General features: G+C 44.4%; 1 protein-coding gene across 1 annotated transcript; it reads left to right on the top strand.

The window, feature by feature from the left end:
* Positions 1-3909: 3909 nt before the first annotated feature.
* On the top strand, positions 3910-10494 carry LOC310793959 (tetraspanin-1-like; the record flags this gene model as incomplete). Its single annotated transcript, XM_083655840.1, has 7 exons — positions 3910-3966; positions 5303-5518; positions 8638-8712; positions 8818-8931; positions 9166-9300; positions 9559-9651; positions 10438-10494. 7 exons carry the CDS (start codon positions 3910-3912, stop codon positions 10492-10494), a joined length of 747 nt encoding a protein of 248 aa, XP_083511966.1.
* Positions 10495-20850: the final 10356 nt, after the last annotated feature.

Below are 20850 nucleotides of genomic sequence, written 5' to 3'. Positions count from 1 at the left end.
TCAATATGGACTCTTATCTAGTCAATATGGTTGTGGTTATGAATTATAGTCTGATTAATTCATCATGTATAAAGAAAATATGACCTACTTGCCTTGGTAGTTAGGCTATATTGGCTATCCTCTTTTTTTTGTTATTTCTAATGACTTGAGTTTACCCCTGCTCTCTCCCCTTCCCTTCCCCTCGCCCCCCTCTTATCACTTCCTTGTTCTTGACCAATAGGCTTACACAATGATGGAGAACCATCTCCCAATTCTATTCATTAATGGACCAGAATATAGGTGCGTAAGCCCTGATGACCCTGACCCTGATGAAGACCTACAGTATGGTAGAGTTAAGATGTAGTTTAACTATTCAATGTGATGTAACTGTTGCTACTGTAGTTGGTAAACTACAGTTTGAAAGTAGTTTTCCGGTAACTTGTTTGTTACCAGGAAGGGTAACAAACAAGTAACCTCTTGGACACACCGGTCATGAGTCTGATTTTGTATAAAAAAGTGTCGTCATTCCTTGATTTTCACCATCGATCAGTCATAAAGTTTCTATTTTTGAAGGGACTTTGCTCACCAGGAAGTGTTGCTCACCCTAAAAGCAAATGACGTGTGGGCCACTGGGCCCCATCTGTGTGTGTGTGTGTGTGTGTGTGTGTGTGTGTGTGTGTGTGTGTGTGTGTGTGTGTGTGTGTGTGTGTGTGTGTGTGTGTGTGTGTGTGTGTGTGTGTGTGTGTGTGTGTGTGTGTGTGTGTGTGTGTGTGTGTGTGTGTGCGTGCGCGTGCGCGTGCGTGTGTGTGCGTGTGCGTGTGTGTGTGTGTCGCATAGGTCGGTTGTAAAACAAACTGTGACAGAAGATAAAGGTCCCTGTGGAAGCTTCCCTGTGCAGACACACTCCTCACTGATCAGACCTCAGCGGACACAAAGTACAGCAGCACAGGTAGGAGCTTCAATTTCATGCCTACAATGAACACGTTGAATTCAAATCATATCACACTATAAACTCAATGACTGAAAACCTGTCGGCCTCAATCTGCCAGCATCTAAAACACACTTTATGAAGGATATACATGTAAGCAAATAATAATTTTTCCAAGACAGAACATGTTTTGATTGAATAATAACTAATATAGTAAATGAATAAACTAATCACATTTGTATATTCGAAAACATTGTCCAAATGTATACCTGATGTGCATTGTTGCTCAGTAATGATATTTGATCATATTTAATAGTAGGCTTCCTATTAGACCAGCAATTATTGTGTGTGTGAATTTGGGTCAAACTTAAAATGGTAGATATACATTATTTTGGAACAAATCTCTTTGATTATTTCACACAGCTTATAATGCTATCTTCTAACTATTACACTGGCACAAAGAGAAGTACTTTTTTGGGCTAATAAGTTACTGATCAGGCTACACAAGGAAAGCATCACCCAACGCTTCCTAACAATCAACTCACTTCTCCGTTACAGTAAATAGTACTGAGGACTTCCTCTTCATGGTCACAACATATATCTGATATAGATCTGATATAGGCAACTTCAAATTGATTCAGACTTTGACAGCATTACTCACAGTCGCCCTGTTTTATTGCCTTAAGGCTTTGATTATTCAGTAAACTGAGCTGTGGCCTAATACAGACAGAAGATGTTGAAAGACATATGGCCAACAGCACCATTCACTTACCTGTAAGAACATTATGTATTTTCCAATGTTATGTATTTCTAGTATTACATAAGCATGTTATTGCTTCTTGGACAGTAGGTGACAGTAATCATCATAAATCATAAAGTAGCAATAAGGACGAACATAGATCGATAAGCTCTGATACAGCAGTATTGATGGCAATATAAAGTAGCCTTGTCATAGTCATGTGCGTGTATTTTATGAGTCCTCTGTGCTACCTGCAGTGTGACTACCAGTCATCAGATCCAGCTGATAAGATACAGTGGTGCTACCAGTAAAAGCATCATAAATCATGAGTTTACGCAACATCCAGAAATAATTTTTTTCAGTTGTTCATTCAGGCCTGATCATGACAATGATGTAAAAATGTGTTTGTGCCCTGGTGATATCGCACTGTGCCTTCTTCATCTCTGTTGTCTATATTTTGTGATCAAAGTACACAGTCTGAACGTTGTTAACACTATTAGTTACCATAGGCACACAGGTTACAATATTTAAAGTGAGATTAGGGCTGGAAATCAATATTTCAATGGGATTATTTTTATTATCAAGATATATATCAAGATATGGTTCATGTCTGCAAAATCACGTGAAATAAGCAAATTATTGAATGGTGGTAATTAGGGTTGGCATGAAGGACGATGGCATCGACCATCGTCGATGGGCCGACCCCCATCGACCTCTGAGCCTTCTACATTTGCCCATGGTGATTAATTATCTGTTCAAATTAAAATTTAGCAGATTTGATCATAATAAAGGTCAACTCTAATCAACCGCGATGCACGGGGGAGGCACGGGCGGCATTCAACAAGCGCACCCAGTTCAGAGAAGCGGTAGAGCGGAGAGGAGGAGGGGGAGGGGAGGATAAGCAGAAGTCGTTTGTGTTGTTGTGAAAATGTTAAAACAAAGAAGAAACTTCACGTTCTTTCCTGTTTTCAACCCAATGTGAGTAACGTAATGTTAGGTTCAAAACTGAGCACACACAAATCTAATGTTATCCGACAGTAATTCTGTCCGTTTTCTGCCAGCCAGTTAAATTCAACACACACACGTTGGTGTGTTGGTCAGCATCTAAATGTTAACTATTTGTTTTGCACCGTTCAATATTGCTGGTAGTGATAGCCTACTGCTTCAGTCACCCGGCTCTGTGCTGTAGTAGTAGCCTATCCAAGCCTGCTGGTCTCTCATGATGTGCTGTACTGTTGTAAACGTCGACGTGCTTTGCAGCGATGCTGCTAAACGGGACTGCAGCACTGCAACTTCATAAATAATGAATTAATCCCTAATCCCGCCGGTCAGCGACGATGCCATCGTCCATCGCGATGTTTCACTGTGAAACCATCGTGATGGTTTCCCTAGTGGTAATGTGAAAAATTTGCAAATAATATTCCTACCATAACTAATTTTAGTTATTGTTTAGGTTTTAAGTACAAATTTGCTTGTCATCATCAATTTAGACAGCAGAAACGTGTGTCACAATAAAATATCTTAATGTCATCAGGAGATGATTCCACTAAACAATCATATTGAATTATCGTCCGGTCCTAGGTGAAATATTCAACTTTGAAATACCCGCACTGTGGCCAGGGCAATAACCCCAAGTTCAAAACCTGAGACACTGAATTTGATTTCCCTTCGGTTATGTATCAGACCGAGTCTGCTGTGTAACGAGCAAACTAGCAAACATGCCATGTGATTCAAAGGGCCGCTTGATCATCCCTGAAATAATTTGCAGGCAAACGAAATAAAAAAAACAAAAAACCAAGTAGGCCTATGAACGAGCACAGCAAATAGAAACGTCTCAGCTCTCATTTCAGTATTAGATACTCGCTGTATTTAGAGAACGTTAAAGCCATAGCCCACTCATGTCCTCCCTGCCAGTCTCTACCTATGGTTAATGTGTTACTAAAACAAATGCCATTTGACTCATGTTTGTGCTTGTGTGTGTGTGTGTGTGTGTGTGTGTGTGTGTGTGTGTGTGTGTGTGTGTGTGTTGTGTGTGTGTGTGTGTGTGTGTGTGTGTGTGTGTGTGTGTGTGTGTGTGTGTGTGTGTGTGTGTGTGTGTGTGTGTGTGTGTGTGTGTGTGTGTGTGTGTGTGTGTTCTGACAGAAAGAGAAGGTGTCACTAGTAGTGGTGTGTTGACACCAAACCATTTAAGCTCTAAATGAGTTCACTAAAAACATTTATTTTCTTTCTTTTTTTTACAGTGTGAAATCATTTACCAGCCAAGATGTGTTGCTCCGGCTTTCTCAAAATGATGATGTTCATCTTCAATGGCTCCATCTTTGTAAGTTGAAAAAAAGATTTCCATTGCCTCCACTGTCCCATTCAGAAAGCAGACTGAACCATACACAGCATTGTATCAAAGAACATTAGCCATTCCCTTTGGCTTTTGTACAATATTCTGTTTTGTAGCTATCTGTCCGTCTATATTCAGTGATATCTACGCTGCAGTTTCAACACATAATTTTTTTTTTGCCATAATCCCAGGTTGAACTCTGGCTCACCTGCTTGTGTTAATGACCTCTCATATCTCCAGACAGGTCAAAATGTGACATTCCACCTCTTTATTACCTTTGGATATAGAGACACTGCATGAAATAGGCCACGCCCATCATGGGGGAAAAGCTCCGTTCACTTCCACACACCAGCGTCATTTTCCTTGAATTAAACATAGCTAAAAGCTGTTGTGTGGTGGGCTGCGCAGACAACAAATGTAAAAAAATTGCCAGTTAATGTTTTTTTGTACTCCGGAGCAAAACAAGGAAGCCATAGGTTGAGGCCACGTCTCGTCATAGACGCTGGTTTAGCTGGCTCAGCCTGGCTGGGGGCATGGTCAGGGTGGGGTAAAAACCCCCATTCTATCCATTCAGCAAAATTAGAATTTAGCTGATAGCCCAGCCCAGGCAGACACGATCAGGGATTTAACCACCGCAGTAAACGCACATCTGAGCAGACGTCTTGTGTTCTGCTCTAGAACCCCCAAACCTGTAGTTTAGAGCCGCAGCACCATCTTTTGGTGAGTCAGCCCATGAGATATATGGGCGGTTTTACCCCACTCGCGCGCCAGCCGTTTAACATTTTGTGGGCGTTCCCAGACATGCGGACTGTCTCTATTGAGAATTGGCGAGAAGGAAAATGTGGATCTAGCTGTCAAGGAAGTAAGTTGGAGTGTTCATCTTCCATATATACGATCTTTTTGTGCAACACGCAACCATGCATTCGACATAGGAGAATGCCAGGATTGGAGTCCCCCCCCCCCCCCCCCCCATCCTGGGCGTGGTTTCGGAATGATGACGCGTTACGCAGTGTCTGTGTTTTTAGCAAACAATTCAGTGTAAAAAAAGTCTAGAAAATGGTCTACTCTCACTTCTAATTTCATAAATTTTCCTTTGCTATTAATTGCTGAAAGGAACACAACATTTCTTTACTTTCGAAAATCCTTCCTTTAACTGAAAACACAATACCCCTCACCTCTGTCTCTGCTGTTCTCCCTCTACCTCCCGCATGCTTTGTTTTTAATGGCTCCCTATCCTCTCTCTCTCTCTCTCTCTCTCTCTCTCTGTCTCTCCTTACTGTATCCTCACTCTCTCCTTTCCTGCTGTATTGTACCTGTCCTGCAGGTGGCAGGTGCAGCCGTCCTGGCTGTGGGGGTGTGGGTGAAGGTGGACAGCTCCTCTCTGCTGGGCGTACTGGAAAACCTGGACGATGCTCCGGCCGCACTGTCCCAGCTTGCCAACGTGAGCTACCTGCTCATAGGTGTGGGCGCTGTGCTGCTGGTCATCGGCTTCCTGGGCTGCTGTGGTGCCATCAAGGAGAGCAGATGTATGCTGCTGACGGTGAGCCATGTTTTAAAGGCTACTCACTCAAAGGACTCAGTCGCAGGGATGCGGCGCGCAGTCAATAAATGGAGACAGCTCACATTTACCCCAGGATGAAACATGTCAGTATTTCCCTAGAGCTCCCCCTGACAGTAAACCTGCAGTACTACAATCATAATACGTGTCCTACCCGTCCTACCCTATACTATATAAAGCAAAATCCAAATCAATACTGAAAATAAGAGGGAAAAGATGATATTCTAAATATTAAGGAAATTATCAGTCTTAATAATCAGTCTTAATTAGGCTGACATCATGATTATAATCTCTGCGCCTTGAGGGTATATGTTATGGAGAGAGAAAGCCGGTACCATGATTTTGTTATTGGGATTGGGGCAGCTGTAGCTCAGGAGGTAGAGCAGGTGTAGGTACCAGATCTACTCGCCCTACCAGTACCACATCGGCACCGGATGTGCTCGGCTCAGGTCCACGACTACAGATGAAGTTAAACTCTCACGCCATTTATTTTCAAAAAGTAAGGCTCATGAGAAATTGTATGAGAAATGGCCCTGTACACTTGATAATTAAATGTTTGGTATGATTTATATTTTAATGTTCCCAAATGTCTGATAACATTGGTAGCTTAGCGTGCTAAACTGTTTGCCCACGTTAATCCCACGTGCCCGACGTACAGCCAATCACAATGCGCGGCCGAGCCGATCTGGTAGGTGAGCAGAAATTGCACCAACACCGGTCGTCCACTAATCACTTTGGATAAAAGAGGTCAGTGGTTCGATCCCCGCCTCCTCCAGTCTGAATGTCGACGTGTCCTTGGGCAAGATACTGAACCCCAAATTGCTCCCGATGGCTGTGCCAACGGGGTCCACCCGCTATGCCGACCACCCGCAGTGCCGACAGCCCGCAATGCCAACGTTAGGTTTAGGCGGGGGGGTGGGAGAGGTTAGGTTTAGGGTTAGGGTCTGCGGGAGGTTAGGTTTAGGCGTGGGGGGTGGGAGAGGTTAGGTTTAGGCATGGGGGCTGGGAGAGGTTAGCTCCAGCCGGTCCCCCGACACGCTGCACACCGCCTCGCTCAGCTGGTTCTGCTTGTGGGCTATCGGCATTGCGGACTGTCGGCACATAGACGCGGCACCGTGCCAACACCCTGTGTAGTAGCTTGATCAGTGTGTGAATGTTTGTGTGAATGGTTGAATGTACTCATTGTAAAGCGCTTTGGATAAAAGCGCTATATTACGTTATGCCTAGCCTAAGCTTAACTTGCAAAGTTAGCTGCCACAGTTAGCATCCCCCAATTTAACCTTACAATCTATCCCCGTGTTTATTGACTTGATTGTGTGCCTTACTCACTTCTGTGTTTGTAAGTTACCTTACTAGTAGGGGTAAAGATTTAGTATCTCACAGATCTTGACTTCTTCTTGATCTCCTGCTGTCTGTCCTGGCGTGGGCCTGAAGCTAGATCTGGCACGGCACACTGGCTCCGCTCAGCTCCGTGGCTCAGCTTTTGGCTTGGACCAGTTCCAGGTGTCGTCTGTGCTGGCTTTGTCATTCAGAAGGTGTCTGAGAAGAATCCCATTCTCAAACTGTGATGTCGACGTGTGTTAAAGACTGTCTGACATCTTATTGTTGGTTCCAGGGTTGCATCAAAGACTCTCGTGTCGTGTGGCTCTGGAATGCCACTCCCGTCGTTTCGACTATTAACAAACACTCTTCATTAGCTGCACTAATCTCTGGCGCACAGCAGGGTGGGAATGACATGGAGGCCATGGCCTGCGTTGCCCCTCCCACTGGCCGTGACGCCCTGAGATCCCTAAGGCCACTAGTCTCTTAAAACAGACTGTCTCATCTACATCCGGCGAATGCAGCTATATACAGTCTGTACGTTACACCCCCAGAACATGCACAAGGAAGTTGGGAAAAAAACCTTCAGACAGGAAAGAAGTTCAACGGAATCCGACCAATCACGACACGTGTGTCCACGAAAAATGCGGCATATTGGATTCTGATTGGACTAATGAGCGGAAGACCCGCCTTTCTGCGATTCTGATTGGACTAATGAGAGGAAAACCCGCCTTTCTTCTTCCCATTCCGGTTGGTGCATGATTCTCCCCCACGAAGTACAGACGGTATGGCGGAAGCGTTTGAAAATTGCGGAAGCCAACTCGTCTGTTCTAAGAGACTATAAGGCCACCGTGGCAGTGCCCTGCTACCAGCCTGCTACTGTCAGTTGCTTTAAAAGCATCCGTTTTCCTGCAGCTGGTTGCATTGTGTTATGTGAGAAAACCATCTAGCCTACTGTACTTGCTATTCCATATTTCCAAGGGTGGGTGTCACTTTGTATTGAAAAGTGATGGGCTCAGATGATTTTTTTTATATGATCTTCGACATTGTAGCCTAAACAATCAAGCCTGCTACTGTCAGTTGCTTTAAAAGCATCAGTGGTGGTGTCAGTTTGATTTTGGCCTTTATTTTAGCCAATTTGCGATGTCGAAGGCCAAATGGCCTCTCCCCTAAAATTAAGAAATTCCCACTCTGGTGCGCAGGTCTTGTCAATGTTCACACAGGCGTCCAGTCGCCTCTTAGCCTGGCGACAGGCTCCACATCGTGCGTTACAAAACGCTCCCGAGGTGTGTTGGCATCCAGCCGACTGCCTTCGCTCATAGCAGCCGCAGCATCTTGCCTCTAGTGTTCCTCAGTGTCTCTGTGCATCTCACAGGTCTGCAATGTGTAGCTGTTAAATGAAGACACGTCACCTTTACCCCCAGATGTAGTTGTCAGTACTTTCCTTAGAGTTCTGACAGTAAACCTCCTACTACAATAACATAAGAAAAATCCTAATAATACTGAGAATACGAGGGGAAAGACGGTACTCTAAATATTAAGAAAATCCCCTCAGACTGATATCATTATTATAATCTTCTGGCCAAGGGCATAGCATAACAGTAAATGTTAATAATTTTAAGTGTGAGCTTGAACAATTAAAGTCTCAAACGTCAACATAACAGTGACCATATTTTTAATCTTTATTTCACGTATCACTACATCGCCTCTGAGACTTGGTGGTGTGGATATGAAAGGTTTGTGAGTGTTAGTGCTAATCTGGCATCATTTCTCCCCTCCAGTTCTTCATCATTGTGCTGATCATCTTCATCGCTGAGGTTGCCGCAGCGGTGGTGATGTTCGTCTTCAAGGATGTGGTACGTGGCTCTCAAAAACAACAACTGAATTTTCCACGGCCAGAACTGCAGTTGGTAGGAAATGTAGGAAGTATGATGACAATATTTTCTGCCCGTCTTCCTCAGGCTGGTGAACTTCTTCAGGATCTGGAGGATGAAGTTAGAAAAGCCATCCAAAAGGACTATGGAAATAAAGAAAGTGAAAGCGTGACTGAGCTCTGGGATGCCACCATGAAGGAGGTACGGTATATTTTTTCAAGTGAATCGTGACATCATCTAATCCATTCAAACACTATTCATCATCCCTATCATCACAGAAAATCACATGACCCAGTAAACAGAGCTGACAGGTGAGTTGACAGAGAAGCCAGAGCCTTAAGTATTCCCAGACAAAACTAGACCCCCAACACTGAACGAATCACTGTCACACCCAAAGATGTAATTTGTCTCACCTGTTTTCCATATTCCTTCTAGTTCAAGTGCTGTGGATACAGCAACTACACAGACTTTATTGACTCCCCTTTTTACAACGACAGCAAAGAGAGTTTCCCAACCGAATGCTGCGCATCCACCACACCACCATGCACTGACTCTGCAGCATCTACTTCGGTATGTGACCAAGTCATATGTCAAGTTACTGTTTTGTGTGTGTGTGTGTGTGTGTGTGTGTGTGTGTGTGTGTGTGTGTGTGTGTGTGTGTGTGTGTGTGTGTGTGTGTGTGTGTATGTGTGTGTGTGTGTGTGTGTGTGTGTGTGTGTGTGTGTGTGTGTGTGTGTGTGTAACTCCATGCATGTTACAATAACAAGAAACCCATGAATCCTGATGTAGCCCAACAGTCAGTGTTAAAGCCCGTTGTTTCTCTTCCAGATGATTCCCGGGTGCTTTACAATGCTGCTGCAGCTGATCGAGGACAACGCTGTGATCATTGCGGGCGTGGCGCTGGGCATCGCCGCTCTGGAGGTACAGAAAACTCTGTTCACATTGGCCTCAAACGTCCACTTAGACACAAGGATGAACTGATTCGATTTTGGTGGTTAAAGGTCAAAGTTCAAGGTCACTGTGACCTCACGAACCCCATTTCCAAGCTCTCTTAACGTGATATCTTAGAAACGCCTTGACGCAATTTCTTCCAATTTGGCTCAAACGTCGACTTGGACTCAAGGATGGACTAATGCGATTTTGGTGGTCAAAGAACAATGGTTAAGGTCACTGTGACCTCACGAACCCCATGTTCAAGCTCGTCAACGTGATATCTCGGGAACGCCTTGACAGAATTTCATCTAATTTGCCTCAAACGTCCACTTGGACTCAAGGATGAACTGATGACATTTTGGCGGTCAAAGGTCAAGGTCACTGTCACCTCACAAATGCCATTTTCAAGCCCGGTAACGCCATATCTCAGTAACACCTTGACAAAATGTCTTCACATCTGGCTCAAACGTCAAAGCCTAGACAGACATGCATGTCGACTGCTCACTTGTTGGCGGAGGCATATATCCGTGGTGCGGTCGTTCTAGTTTCATATGATCCCTGTTTCTTCACTCTTTAAAAATGAGCCCACTACAATCTCTGAAAGACAGCAATGTTGTGCTGCGAGACGTAGAAGTGGAGTTCAACTGGGGGGCGGGGCACAAAATACAACTGAAGGGGCAACGCCCCCACCAGCCCCCCCGTGGAGCCGGGCCTGAGGCTTTATCTCAGCTTGTGTAGAACGCTTAGTGATCATGTGACGTGTTGTCATTACAGATTGCTGCCATGGCGGTTTCAATGACCCTCTACAAGGACATTGGCAGGAAGGCATGATCTGTGCTGTTTGGATCACACGTAACTGCGGGGAAAATGTTTGGAGCCTGTTCTCTACACGGGTTTGAGTCCATTAACTTTTTGGTGATTTAGAATATACCAAAACCTTTTGTGTTGTTGGAACGTTGAGCATTCAAATCAAAGGAGCTGAATATATGTTTTCATAGCCTCGATCAGCTCTGTGTCTGTGCACATGTATTCTGTGATTTATTTATGGTTTTATGATAGCTGTTTGTTTGTGCTGAAAACTGAAGAGTGTAATGACGCACAGTGTGAAGAAGGATCTGCATAACTTGTCAGAAAACGTTGCAATACTGCACAACCATCCCCCTCACCCTCACTGCTGTAATATGATGCATTTATTTTTGTATATCTGAACATATTGAAATAATAAATATCACACTTTGACTTTTCCTTTTATTTCCAAATGGACAGATTTTCTCTTCTCACCATGGGGCTGCACGTGATCCGTTCAATTTCAATGCTTTGTACATGCACACAGGGAAATGCACACACATGCACAAAATACAATTACAGTTACATACTGTATTTGTTTTGTGATTAAATGCTTTTTATACAATTGTATTTCATTGTACTTGATTGCTGGACTGATTGAAGTTCATGAGCATTCATGTCAACTCAATGGCACCAGTACCAGCCACAGCAGAGAAGACATCAAAAGACAACACGTCCAACAACACTGAGACCTTTAAAGAGAAATATTTTCGCTTTGGTGATTCAGATTCAGTCCCAATTTTAGAGTTGTACTGAAATTCAGCTCAACTGCTGCCGACTGTGGCAACAGCATACGTGCCTCTTTGGTGTTTCCTCATATCACGACCGACATGAACGAGAGAAATGTTGGCAGTATATATAGTATACAGACAGTATATACATGTATAGTATACAGACAGTATATATAGTATACAGACAGTATATATAGTATACAGACAGTATATATAGTATACAGACAGATGTATAATGCTATCTGATCCAGCAAACCGGATAGTTCAGCCTTAACCAACCCTGAAATGAGTTCCATCAGGTTCTCGTCTAGAAAGTGGAATCATTGGCGTTCCAGATTGTACGTAAATGTCGGATCATTGTGGAATGTCTTTTCTTTTGTTATTTTAGTTTTTCTTCTTCTTTTTTTATTGCAGTATGCTGTCCTTAATAAAGTCTGAAATGAAATGAATTTCTATTTTTGAACGGACGTTGCTCACCAGGGAGTGTTGCTCACCCCATGAGTGGTGTTTGGACCACGCCCTTCTTCCCCATCTGTGTGTGTGTGTGTGTGTGTGTGTGTGTGTGTGTGTGTGTGTGTGTGTGTGTGACAGAAGATAAAGGGCCCTGTGGAAGCAACACTCCTCACTGATCAGACCTCAGCGGACAGAAAGTACAGCAGCACAGGTAGGAGCTTCAATTTCATGCCTACAATGAACACGTTTAATTCAAATCATATCACACTATAAACTCAATGACTGAAAACCTGTTGGCCTCAATCTGCCAGCATCTAAAACATACACTTTATGAAGGATGTACAGTATAGAATACAGATGTGAGAATCAGCTTTATTGGCCGAGTAGCTGTGACTGTGGCTCAGGAGGTGGAGCGCGTCGTCCACCAACCAGAAGGTCGGTGGTTCGATCCCCGGCTCCTCCAGTCTGCATGTCGAAGTGTCCGTGGGCAAGGCACTGAACCCCAAATTGCTCCCGATGGCTGTGTCGGCACCCTGCGTGGCAGCTGGCCACCTTCGGTGTGTGAATGGGTGAATGTTGGCACATTGTAAAGCGCTTTGGATCAAAGCGCTATATAAATGCAGTCAATTTACCATTTAACATTTACCAAGTAGTGTACACATACAATGCATTGGGTTCTGGTTTGCTTTGCTCTCAAAGTACACAAAGAAAGAAAGAAAGAAAGGTATGCACAAGTCAAAAACAGGCAAGGCAAGAAGGGTACATTTAGACATTAACAAAAATGTACAGTAGCAGCTATATACAGTACAATACGTGTGGTGTAAAGTGTCTATTTTAAATACTATTATAAATATAATCGTAATATATATTTACGAATATAAATTTACAGTAACTACTATATACTGTACCATGATCCTGTAAGCAAGAAAGAAAGTTTTTCGTTTAAAATAAACAAATAAACTCGTAAAAAGACAGGAAACAATGTTTGTTTTACTTTGCATTTGAATTATGTTCTCATATCCCTCTGGTAATCAAATTTTTGTATTTGAAAACATCCAAATTCATACCTCAAGTGCATTGCTCAGTAATGATATTTGATAATGCAGTAAAATAGTAAGGCTTCCTATTACACCAACAACTATTGTGTGTGATGACACTTTTAAAATGGTGGATATACTTCATTCAGCTCATTATATATCAAGGGCTTGGAGCCAAAGGGAAATGTGTGATTTTGGACGAATATGAGTACAGTATTAGGCTATATATTAATTGAAAGGTCTCAGTGAGTTCTTTTGGAGACACAACTGAAATCATGACCCATAAGTTTGAACTATACAAAAACTCAAATCCTTATCGGTAAAAGTCTGTGTTTTGTAACTGCACTTAATGCCGTTTTTGACACCTACCAAAACCCCACTTTTGGCCCTGAACAAGCATTTGTGGGTAGAGGATTCTAACAGTGCTTAGGTCAACTGAAAATGCTTGCTGACGTAAGTATATCGCTTTATGGCAGCACAATCACACCTTTTTAGTATCTTATTCATACCCTAATTAATATTGTAGGTCCATATTAGATTAATGTAAATAAATATGCTGATATTCTACTAATAATACTTAGGCCTAGATTCAAAATGTTATTTTATAATGTTAGGCGTGTCGAGTGTGAACTCGTCAAGATGTGTAGCGCCCGCCTGGGTGATGCACGGCAGCCAGTTAGTGCCACCACACATCAGCGAGCATGGTGGAGAGTAGAGGATTTATTGAGTCGATTAGATAACGAAGGATGATTAGGTGTCCATGTTGGAAGGAAGGCCTGTTTGGGAATTTAGCCAAGGCACCGGGGTTACTACTCTTGTGAAGAGTGCCGATGGGATCTTTATTGACCACAGAGAGTCAGGTCCTTGGTTTAAAGTCTAATCTGAAGGACGGTGCTCACTCACAGGACAGAGTCCCTTGTCTCCATCTGCCCTGGAGCATTTGGGATATTATTCATGATGAGGGAAGGAGCACCTCCTACTGGTTGTCCAACAGCACCTACAGCACCGGTCTCCCATCCAAGGACTAACCACAGCCAGACCTGCTTAGCTTTCCCAGCAAGCAAGCGATGTAACACGGGAGCAATGGTGCTGGCTAAATACTAAATGTATGATTCCTCTGTGCTACTTGCAGTGTGACTACCAGCTGATAAGATACCAGTAAGCCTCATAAATCATGAGTCCATCAGAGGAGGTTTACACAATATCAAGAAATCATTTTTCAGTCGTTCATTCAGGCCTGATCATGACATTGATGTAATGTGTCCATGACCTGATGATATGGCACTACCTTCATCTACTGTATATTTTCTATCTGCTGAGGGAATTTCCTTTTTTGTGACCTATATATTATGCCTTCTCATCCCTTTCAAGCAAATATGATTTGCCATGTTCACATCCGTTATCTGTAGATACTGTATGACACGATGTAACCTCAGTTCCCTTCATTCTGTTCAACGCCAGCTTGACTCTCATGGGAGGAATTATTTAAACATTCACTCGATCAGAGATCACTTAGGCTACATCTCAGATTTCTCCATTATGTAGGCTAATTTAATAACAAAACTGCTCTCAAAGCTAAATCTGCTTTGAGGAAATAGCTGTTGCCACGGATAGGATCAGCTCTACAACTTCATGTGCACAGCTGGGTCTCATACAAGTTAAGGTGCACACAGGCTTCATTATTCTAAAGCTGCAGCTGAAATTTGAATTAACTAAAAACATTTCTTTTTTTTACAGTGTGAAATCACATTTACCAGCCAAGATGAGTTCCCCCCGCTGTCTCAAAATAACAATGTTCATCTTCAATGGCATCATCTTTGTAAGTTGAAAAAGATTTCTATTGCCTCTGCACTGTCCCATTCAGTTTCATGCAGACCCAGTCCAACAAGAACACAGACTCACTCGACCATACACAGTAGAGTCAATAGTGGATCAAAGAACGCTAGCCATTCCCTTTGGTTTTGTACAATTTCCTCTTTTGTAACTATTTGTCAGTCTATATTCAGTGATATCTCCTGTAAGTTGCAGTTCAACAACACATAAACAAGTCTAGATGTTGTAGTGTTTGTTATGTGTGAAAGTGTGTCTTCCCAGGTTGACCTAGATAGTCTTTTTAGCAAAGTATTCAATGTAAAAAGTTGTATGTGTCAATTTTACTCTATTTGTCACAATATGTTGAAGCTCTCACTATGAATTCATATGACCATACCACTTTTCCCCATGCAGTTCAACCTTTGCTATTTGCACAGATCCCCCTCTCACTCTGTCTCTCTGCTTTCTCCCTCAATCCAACGCCCCCCCCCCCCCCGCCTCCATGTTTTGTTGGGATGTCTCTCTCTCTCTCTCTCTCTCTCTCTCTCTCTCTCTCTCTCTCTCTCTCTCTCTCTCCTTACCGTAACCTCACTCTCTCCTCTTCCTGCTGTATACAGCTGACAGGGGAAACCCTCTTTGTTTTGGGGCATTGTGCGCTCACGACAACCCTCTTCGTTTTGGCGCAATGTGCGCTCACCATTCTGGGCACCATTCTGGGCTGGCTGCCGTGGTGGCTGGGAATTAAGTTAAGTGATATTCCGAATCTGGGAAAGTTAAGTGATATTCCGGACGAACTGGCCCTGCTGTTTAAAGTTATGTGCCATCTGCTCATAGCTCTGGGATCTCTGATGAAGGGCCTTGGCTTCCTGGGCTGCTGTGGCGCCATCAGGAAAACAAAAAGGTGGATGCTGATAATGGTGAGCCATACGCCAAGAGTTACAAAAGTAAAATAAAAAAGATAATATATATATATGTATATTGTAACGTTGTCGGTTCTCAAAATAGGATCAGGATCGTGTCTAAATGAACCAGACCCACTACAACAACAACAGAACGACTTTGCAACAGGTTACACAAGAAGTCAACAGATGGGAGTAGCTTACCTGGGACAGGTTGGGGCGATGCAGATAATATGTACAGTATATATACTGTGGCGAGTGGCGACCCTGGGGTTTGACATGTAATGTGGTGATTCGGGGTTTAGCTAGGAACTGATGTGTGGGTTGTTCCTGGGGAACGGTGTGTAAGTGGGACTTCCTGTCTGAGGTGCATGCCAGTCAAGATACGTGGGGAAGCTGAATGGAGTAGAGCTAGGAGCTGTGAAGCAATGAGTGTGAAGCCGTGAATAAAAGCCTGTACCAACTATAAGCCTCCTGGTTCCTGGACGAATACCTGATTCGTTACATTGGTGTCAGAAGTAAAGCTTGAGTATCGCCTCCGCGTCGCCCAAGAGGGGAAAGAGCAAGGAGGAACGGAGAAGGTTGGAATCGACGGCTTGAAGGCTCGAGCGTCCTAGCTGTAGCGGGTTAGCTGTCGGGGTGCTAGCTGCTACGAGCACCACGTGGGATGGTGTGCGACGGAGAATGCCCGTCGGTGAACGGGGGGAAAGAGGAGCTGACTCCGGGGTTCAGCTCGGTGCTTGCGGGCATGGAAGCCCGTTTGTTGAAAGAAGTCAGACGGCTATTGGAAGCTACGCTTGCCTGGGCAGAGGAGCTGATGCGGATGCTGCGAGAGGTCACGCAGCGTGTGGACTTGTTGAGGACGGAGGTAACGCAGCGTGGGGAACGGCGGACGGAGGAGCCGCAAAGAAAGTGTTGGACTTGTGGGGAACATGGTCACCTGGCGAGATGGTGTCGCAGCGGTCCCGGGGGGCAGACCAGGTACGCGGAGCAACGGTACTGGGGGCGCCCGGGTGTCTGCTGGACGTGCGGGACATATGGGCACTTGGCCAGAGTGTGCCCCGACGCTTCCCGAGATCAAAGGACAGTGCGAACGGAGGGAGATCCACCCGGAGGAAGGGTGAGGCTCTGTTGGACTTGCCGTTCGCCTGAGCACTTAGGCCGAGAGTGCACTGAGAGTGTGAAGGACGGAGGAGGGACACAGGCTGGGGAGAATGTGAGCAGCCAGAGGGAAGAGAACGTTATTACAGTCGGGAGTGCGGTGCTCGTGTTTTCAGGTGAGCAGACAGGGCCTGCTGTGCGGAAAGCCGCGGTGGAGATCGCTATCGGTTGTGTTCCCCCCACTGCCCTGAACACGCCGCCCCCTGGGGGAGGGGGACGGGAGGACGAGCGATTGCAAGAGGTGGAGGAAGACGAGGAGTACTGTTTAGATGTGGACCCGACAGACAAGGACATGACCATCGGGGATGTCGTCCCAGAGCAGTGGATACGCAGACAGGCGGAGGACGCGGATATCGGTCCGGTGCTCACATGGGGGGATTCTGGGGTTGGAAGGGCACGGGAATGGAGGCAGCGTCGTGGTTGTGCCCAGCTGCCTGAGGGGGTTGGCGCACAGGGGGGCGCACAGGGGCCGCAGCGGTCAGGGGCATCGCGGGCCTGAAGAGACACTCAGCCGCCTGTGTCGAGTTTTCTACTGGGTACAGATGGAGGGAGACGTAGAGGACTACTGCCTTCGCTGTGTTGACTGCGGTGTGCTTCGGGTGGGACAGAAGCTTTGAAAGGGGGGATGGAAATGGGGGTGGTCGAAATGAAGGTAAAAGGAGAAAAGAAATAATGTAAATGTTGGGGTTATTGTTGAATTGAAATGTGTGTAAAAAAGAAGAGAAATAATGTAAAGAGGACGAGCTTGAGTTGAATTTAAATGTTTGTGAAAAGAGGGAAAATGTAAACGTGACGGGTTGAATGGGAATGTTGTTGAGGGGAATGTTAGTTGAAAAGGTTGATGATGTGAAGTAAAGAAATGATGGTGGTGGGGGAATGCAAAGTTAAGTGGTGTGTTGGAAAAGAAAGGGCTATTTGAAGGGGAATGGAATTTGATGTGGTGACGTGAAAAAAGTGTTGTGTTTTGGTACAGGGGGATGTGTGTTTTGTGGGTGCCAGCGTGGGTGCTGGCTTTGTTGGAGGGAGATAATGTGGCGACCCTGGGGTTTGACATGTAATGTGGTGATTCGGGGTTTAGCTAGGAACTGATGTGTGGGGTTGTTCCTGGGGAACGGTGTGTAAGTGGGACTTCCTGTCTGAGGTGCATGCCAGTCAAGATACGTGGGGAAGCTGAGTGGACGTGTGTAGAGCTAGGAGCGTAGCCACGAGTGTGGCTAAGAGCTGTGAAGCAATGAGTGTGAAGCCGTGAATAAAAGCCTGTACCAACTATAAGCCTCCTGGTTCCTGGACGAATACCTGATTCGTTACAATACATATACTGTATATATATATATATATATAATGTAATACCATGATTATACCATGGTCACTTGCCAAAGAAACAAAACAAGACCATTAATTTATATTTCCATGCATTTTGCAATCAAAATGTAGTTTTCATAACCTTGAATATGAGTTGAGAACCGGCGAGACAAAATAGTCCCCTCAGCTGCTCAAGATTAGGCTATCATAATACAAGCTTGACAAAGCAAGTCTGCACCGGTCTGCACCAAGTGCTAATTTGTATGAAGATTGGAATTGATTATCATTGGCTCCTGGTAGCCGTGTGTCAGCTGCTGCCCATTCCACTGATTACAGGTGCACCCTATAAAACATTGTGCTGATATGTGACTGACTGATATGAGCCTGATGAAGCCTGAGTGGCGAAACGCGTTGCTTTTTTAGAGAATAAATCAACTTAAAAGTTCCACATTGTGTGCGGTGAAACTTCTTCCTTTTTGCTATATATATATATATATATATATATATATATACAGTTGCCCACCCCTGTACACATTATCGGAATGCCATTGTCCATGTGGTCTGAGTGTATCAGACTGAAAGACAAGAGGGTCTGACTGCCCTAACCCAGAATTGCTTCTTCAAGACTTTTGGACTGACACAACATTTGAGCTAGCTCCACCCAACGTCACCATGGCAACCCATTAAAAAACAATATGGCAGGTCTTAACGCACCAGACACTGCGAGTGCTAATCTGGTATCATTTCTCCCCTCCAGTACTTCATCATTGTGCTGATCATCTTCATCACTGCGGTTGCCGGAGTGGTGAAGATGTTCATCTTCAGGGATAAGGTACGTGGCTCTCAAAAACAACTGAATTTTCCACAGCAAGAACTGCAGTTGGTAGGAAATGTAAGAAGTATGATGACAATATTTTCTGCCCGTCTTCCTCAGGTTCGTCAAATTCTTGAGACTCTGGAGGGTGACACCAACGAGGGGGTAGAGGTACGGTATATTTTTTCAAGTGAATTGTGACATCATCTAATCCATTCAAACACAATTCATCATCCCTATCATCACAGAAAACCACATGACCCAGTAAACAGAGCTGACAGGTGAGTTGACAGAGAAGCCAGAGCCTTAAGTGTTCCCAAACAAAACTAGACCCCCAACACTGAACGAATCACTGTCACACCCAAAGATGTAATTTCTCTCACCTATTTGCCATATTCCTTCCAGTTCAAATGCTGTGGATACAGCAACTACACAGACTTTACTGGCTCCCCTTTTTACAACAACAGCACAAATAATTACCAAACCTACCCAACCGCAGCCACCACCACGGATCTATGCAGTGCATCTGAAGCATCTTCTTATCTTCTTCGGTATATGACCAAGTCACATTATGTCAAGTTACTGTTTTGTGTGTGTGTGTGTGTGTGTGTGTGTGTGTGTGTGTGTGTGTGTGTGTGTGTGTGTGTGTGTGTGTGTGTGTGTGACAGAAGATAAAGCGCCCTGTGAAAGCTTTACAGTACAGTGACATTAAAGACCTGCATCAGAAGATCGAGGACAACGCTGGGATCATTGTGGCCATGGTGCTGGGCATCATTGCTCTGGAGGTACAGAAAACTCTGTTTTCAAAGGGTTGTTTAACCCATTGATACCTGATTTGCGTGTATATCCCTCATTTGTGTGCATATCCCTTTAAGACCGCGAACCGCGTTAGCGCGGTTCGCGGTCTTAAAGGGATACACACAAATGCTGCATCAGGTATCAATGGGTTAAAGGTAGGCTACAGAAAACTCTGTTCACAGGGTTGTTTAAAGGTAGGCTACAGAAAACTCTGTTCACAGGGTTGTTTAAACAGAAAACTCTGTTCACAGGGTTGTTTAAACAGAAAACTCTGTTCACAGGGTTGTTTAAACTTTAAAGGAAACCACCAACATTTTGGGAGATTTGCCTATTTGCCATATATTCGATAGTAAGACGAGAAGATAGATGCCCCTCTCTTCTCTGTGCATTCAGTAGTAAGGCGCCCTCCTGCTAGTCTAGTTAGCTTAGCACAAATGACTGGCAGTGGTTCTCAAATGGGGGCCGGGGACCCCCAGAGGTCCTTGAGGGGGTTCCAGGGGGTCCCCAGCCAAAAGGGGGATCATTTATTTTAGCTATAATTCCATTCATAAGTAACACAATGACTATTTTGGTCATGGGTTTTATCCATTTTCTGTAATAAAACATCTAAAAGCATCAATCTTATTATCAGGGACCGTGGGACAAAATCCTATCAAATGGGGGTCCGTGGTCTAATCTTTGTCAGTTTAGGGGTCCTTCATGTGAAAAAATGTGAGAACCACTGGTCTGTGGTACCTGTGTGATCAAATTGATAATGGGAAAGGAAATCAGCATGAGCCAGCCCAGGCAAAGCAGCAATGCAGGACCATTAGTGAAAGGGGTGTGTTTGCTGCAATCCTCTGTTGTGTCCTGGCGGTGTGGTGCTTAGTCAAAATGTAGTCAACACAAGTTTGAAGTCGATCGGATCAACAGTTCTTGAGATATGTGATAAACACACACGCAATGTGCACGAAATGAATGCAGAGTACGGACAGAAGGCTCTGGAAGAATGCTGGTCAAACTTTCCACATTTGAGACCAAACTGTTGCCATTTTACCATTTGTATCATTTTTCAGCAGCATAACTGGCATAAGCGCCCTCTATGGGTGGAACACTGCTTTTTTTTTCCCCTTAAATGAATGGGAGATTTGGTACAACCTGACGTCACGTTGTCCCCAAACACTATGGGATTTCAATTTTTTTTTTTTTTTTTTTTTTTAGAGTATAATTGGGCCTTTAGTGATCATGTGACCTGTTGTCATTACAGATTGCTGCTAGCATGGTGGTTTCAATGATCCTCTACAAGAAGGTTGGCAGGGAGGCATCTGCTGTTTAGATCACACGTAACTGAGGGG

This window comes from Poromitra crassiceps, assembly GCF_964638095.1.
Source record: "Poromitra crassiceps genome assembly, chromosome: 19".
Lineage (NCBI taxonomy): Eukaryota > Metazoa > Chordata > Actinopteri > Beryciformes > Melamphaidae > Poromitra > Poromitra crassiceps.
The sequence above is the reverse complement of the archived record's forward strand: the minus strand, read 5'-3'. Positions and strand labels throughout refer to the sequence as shown.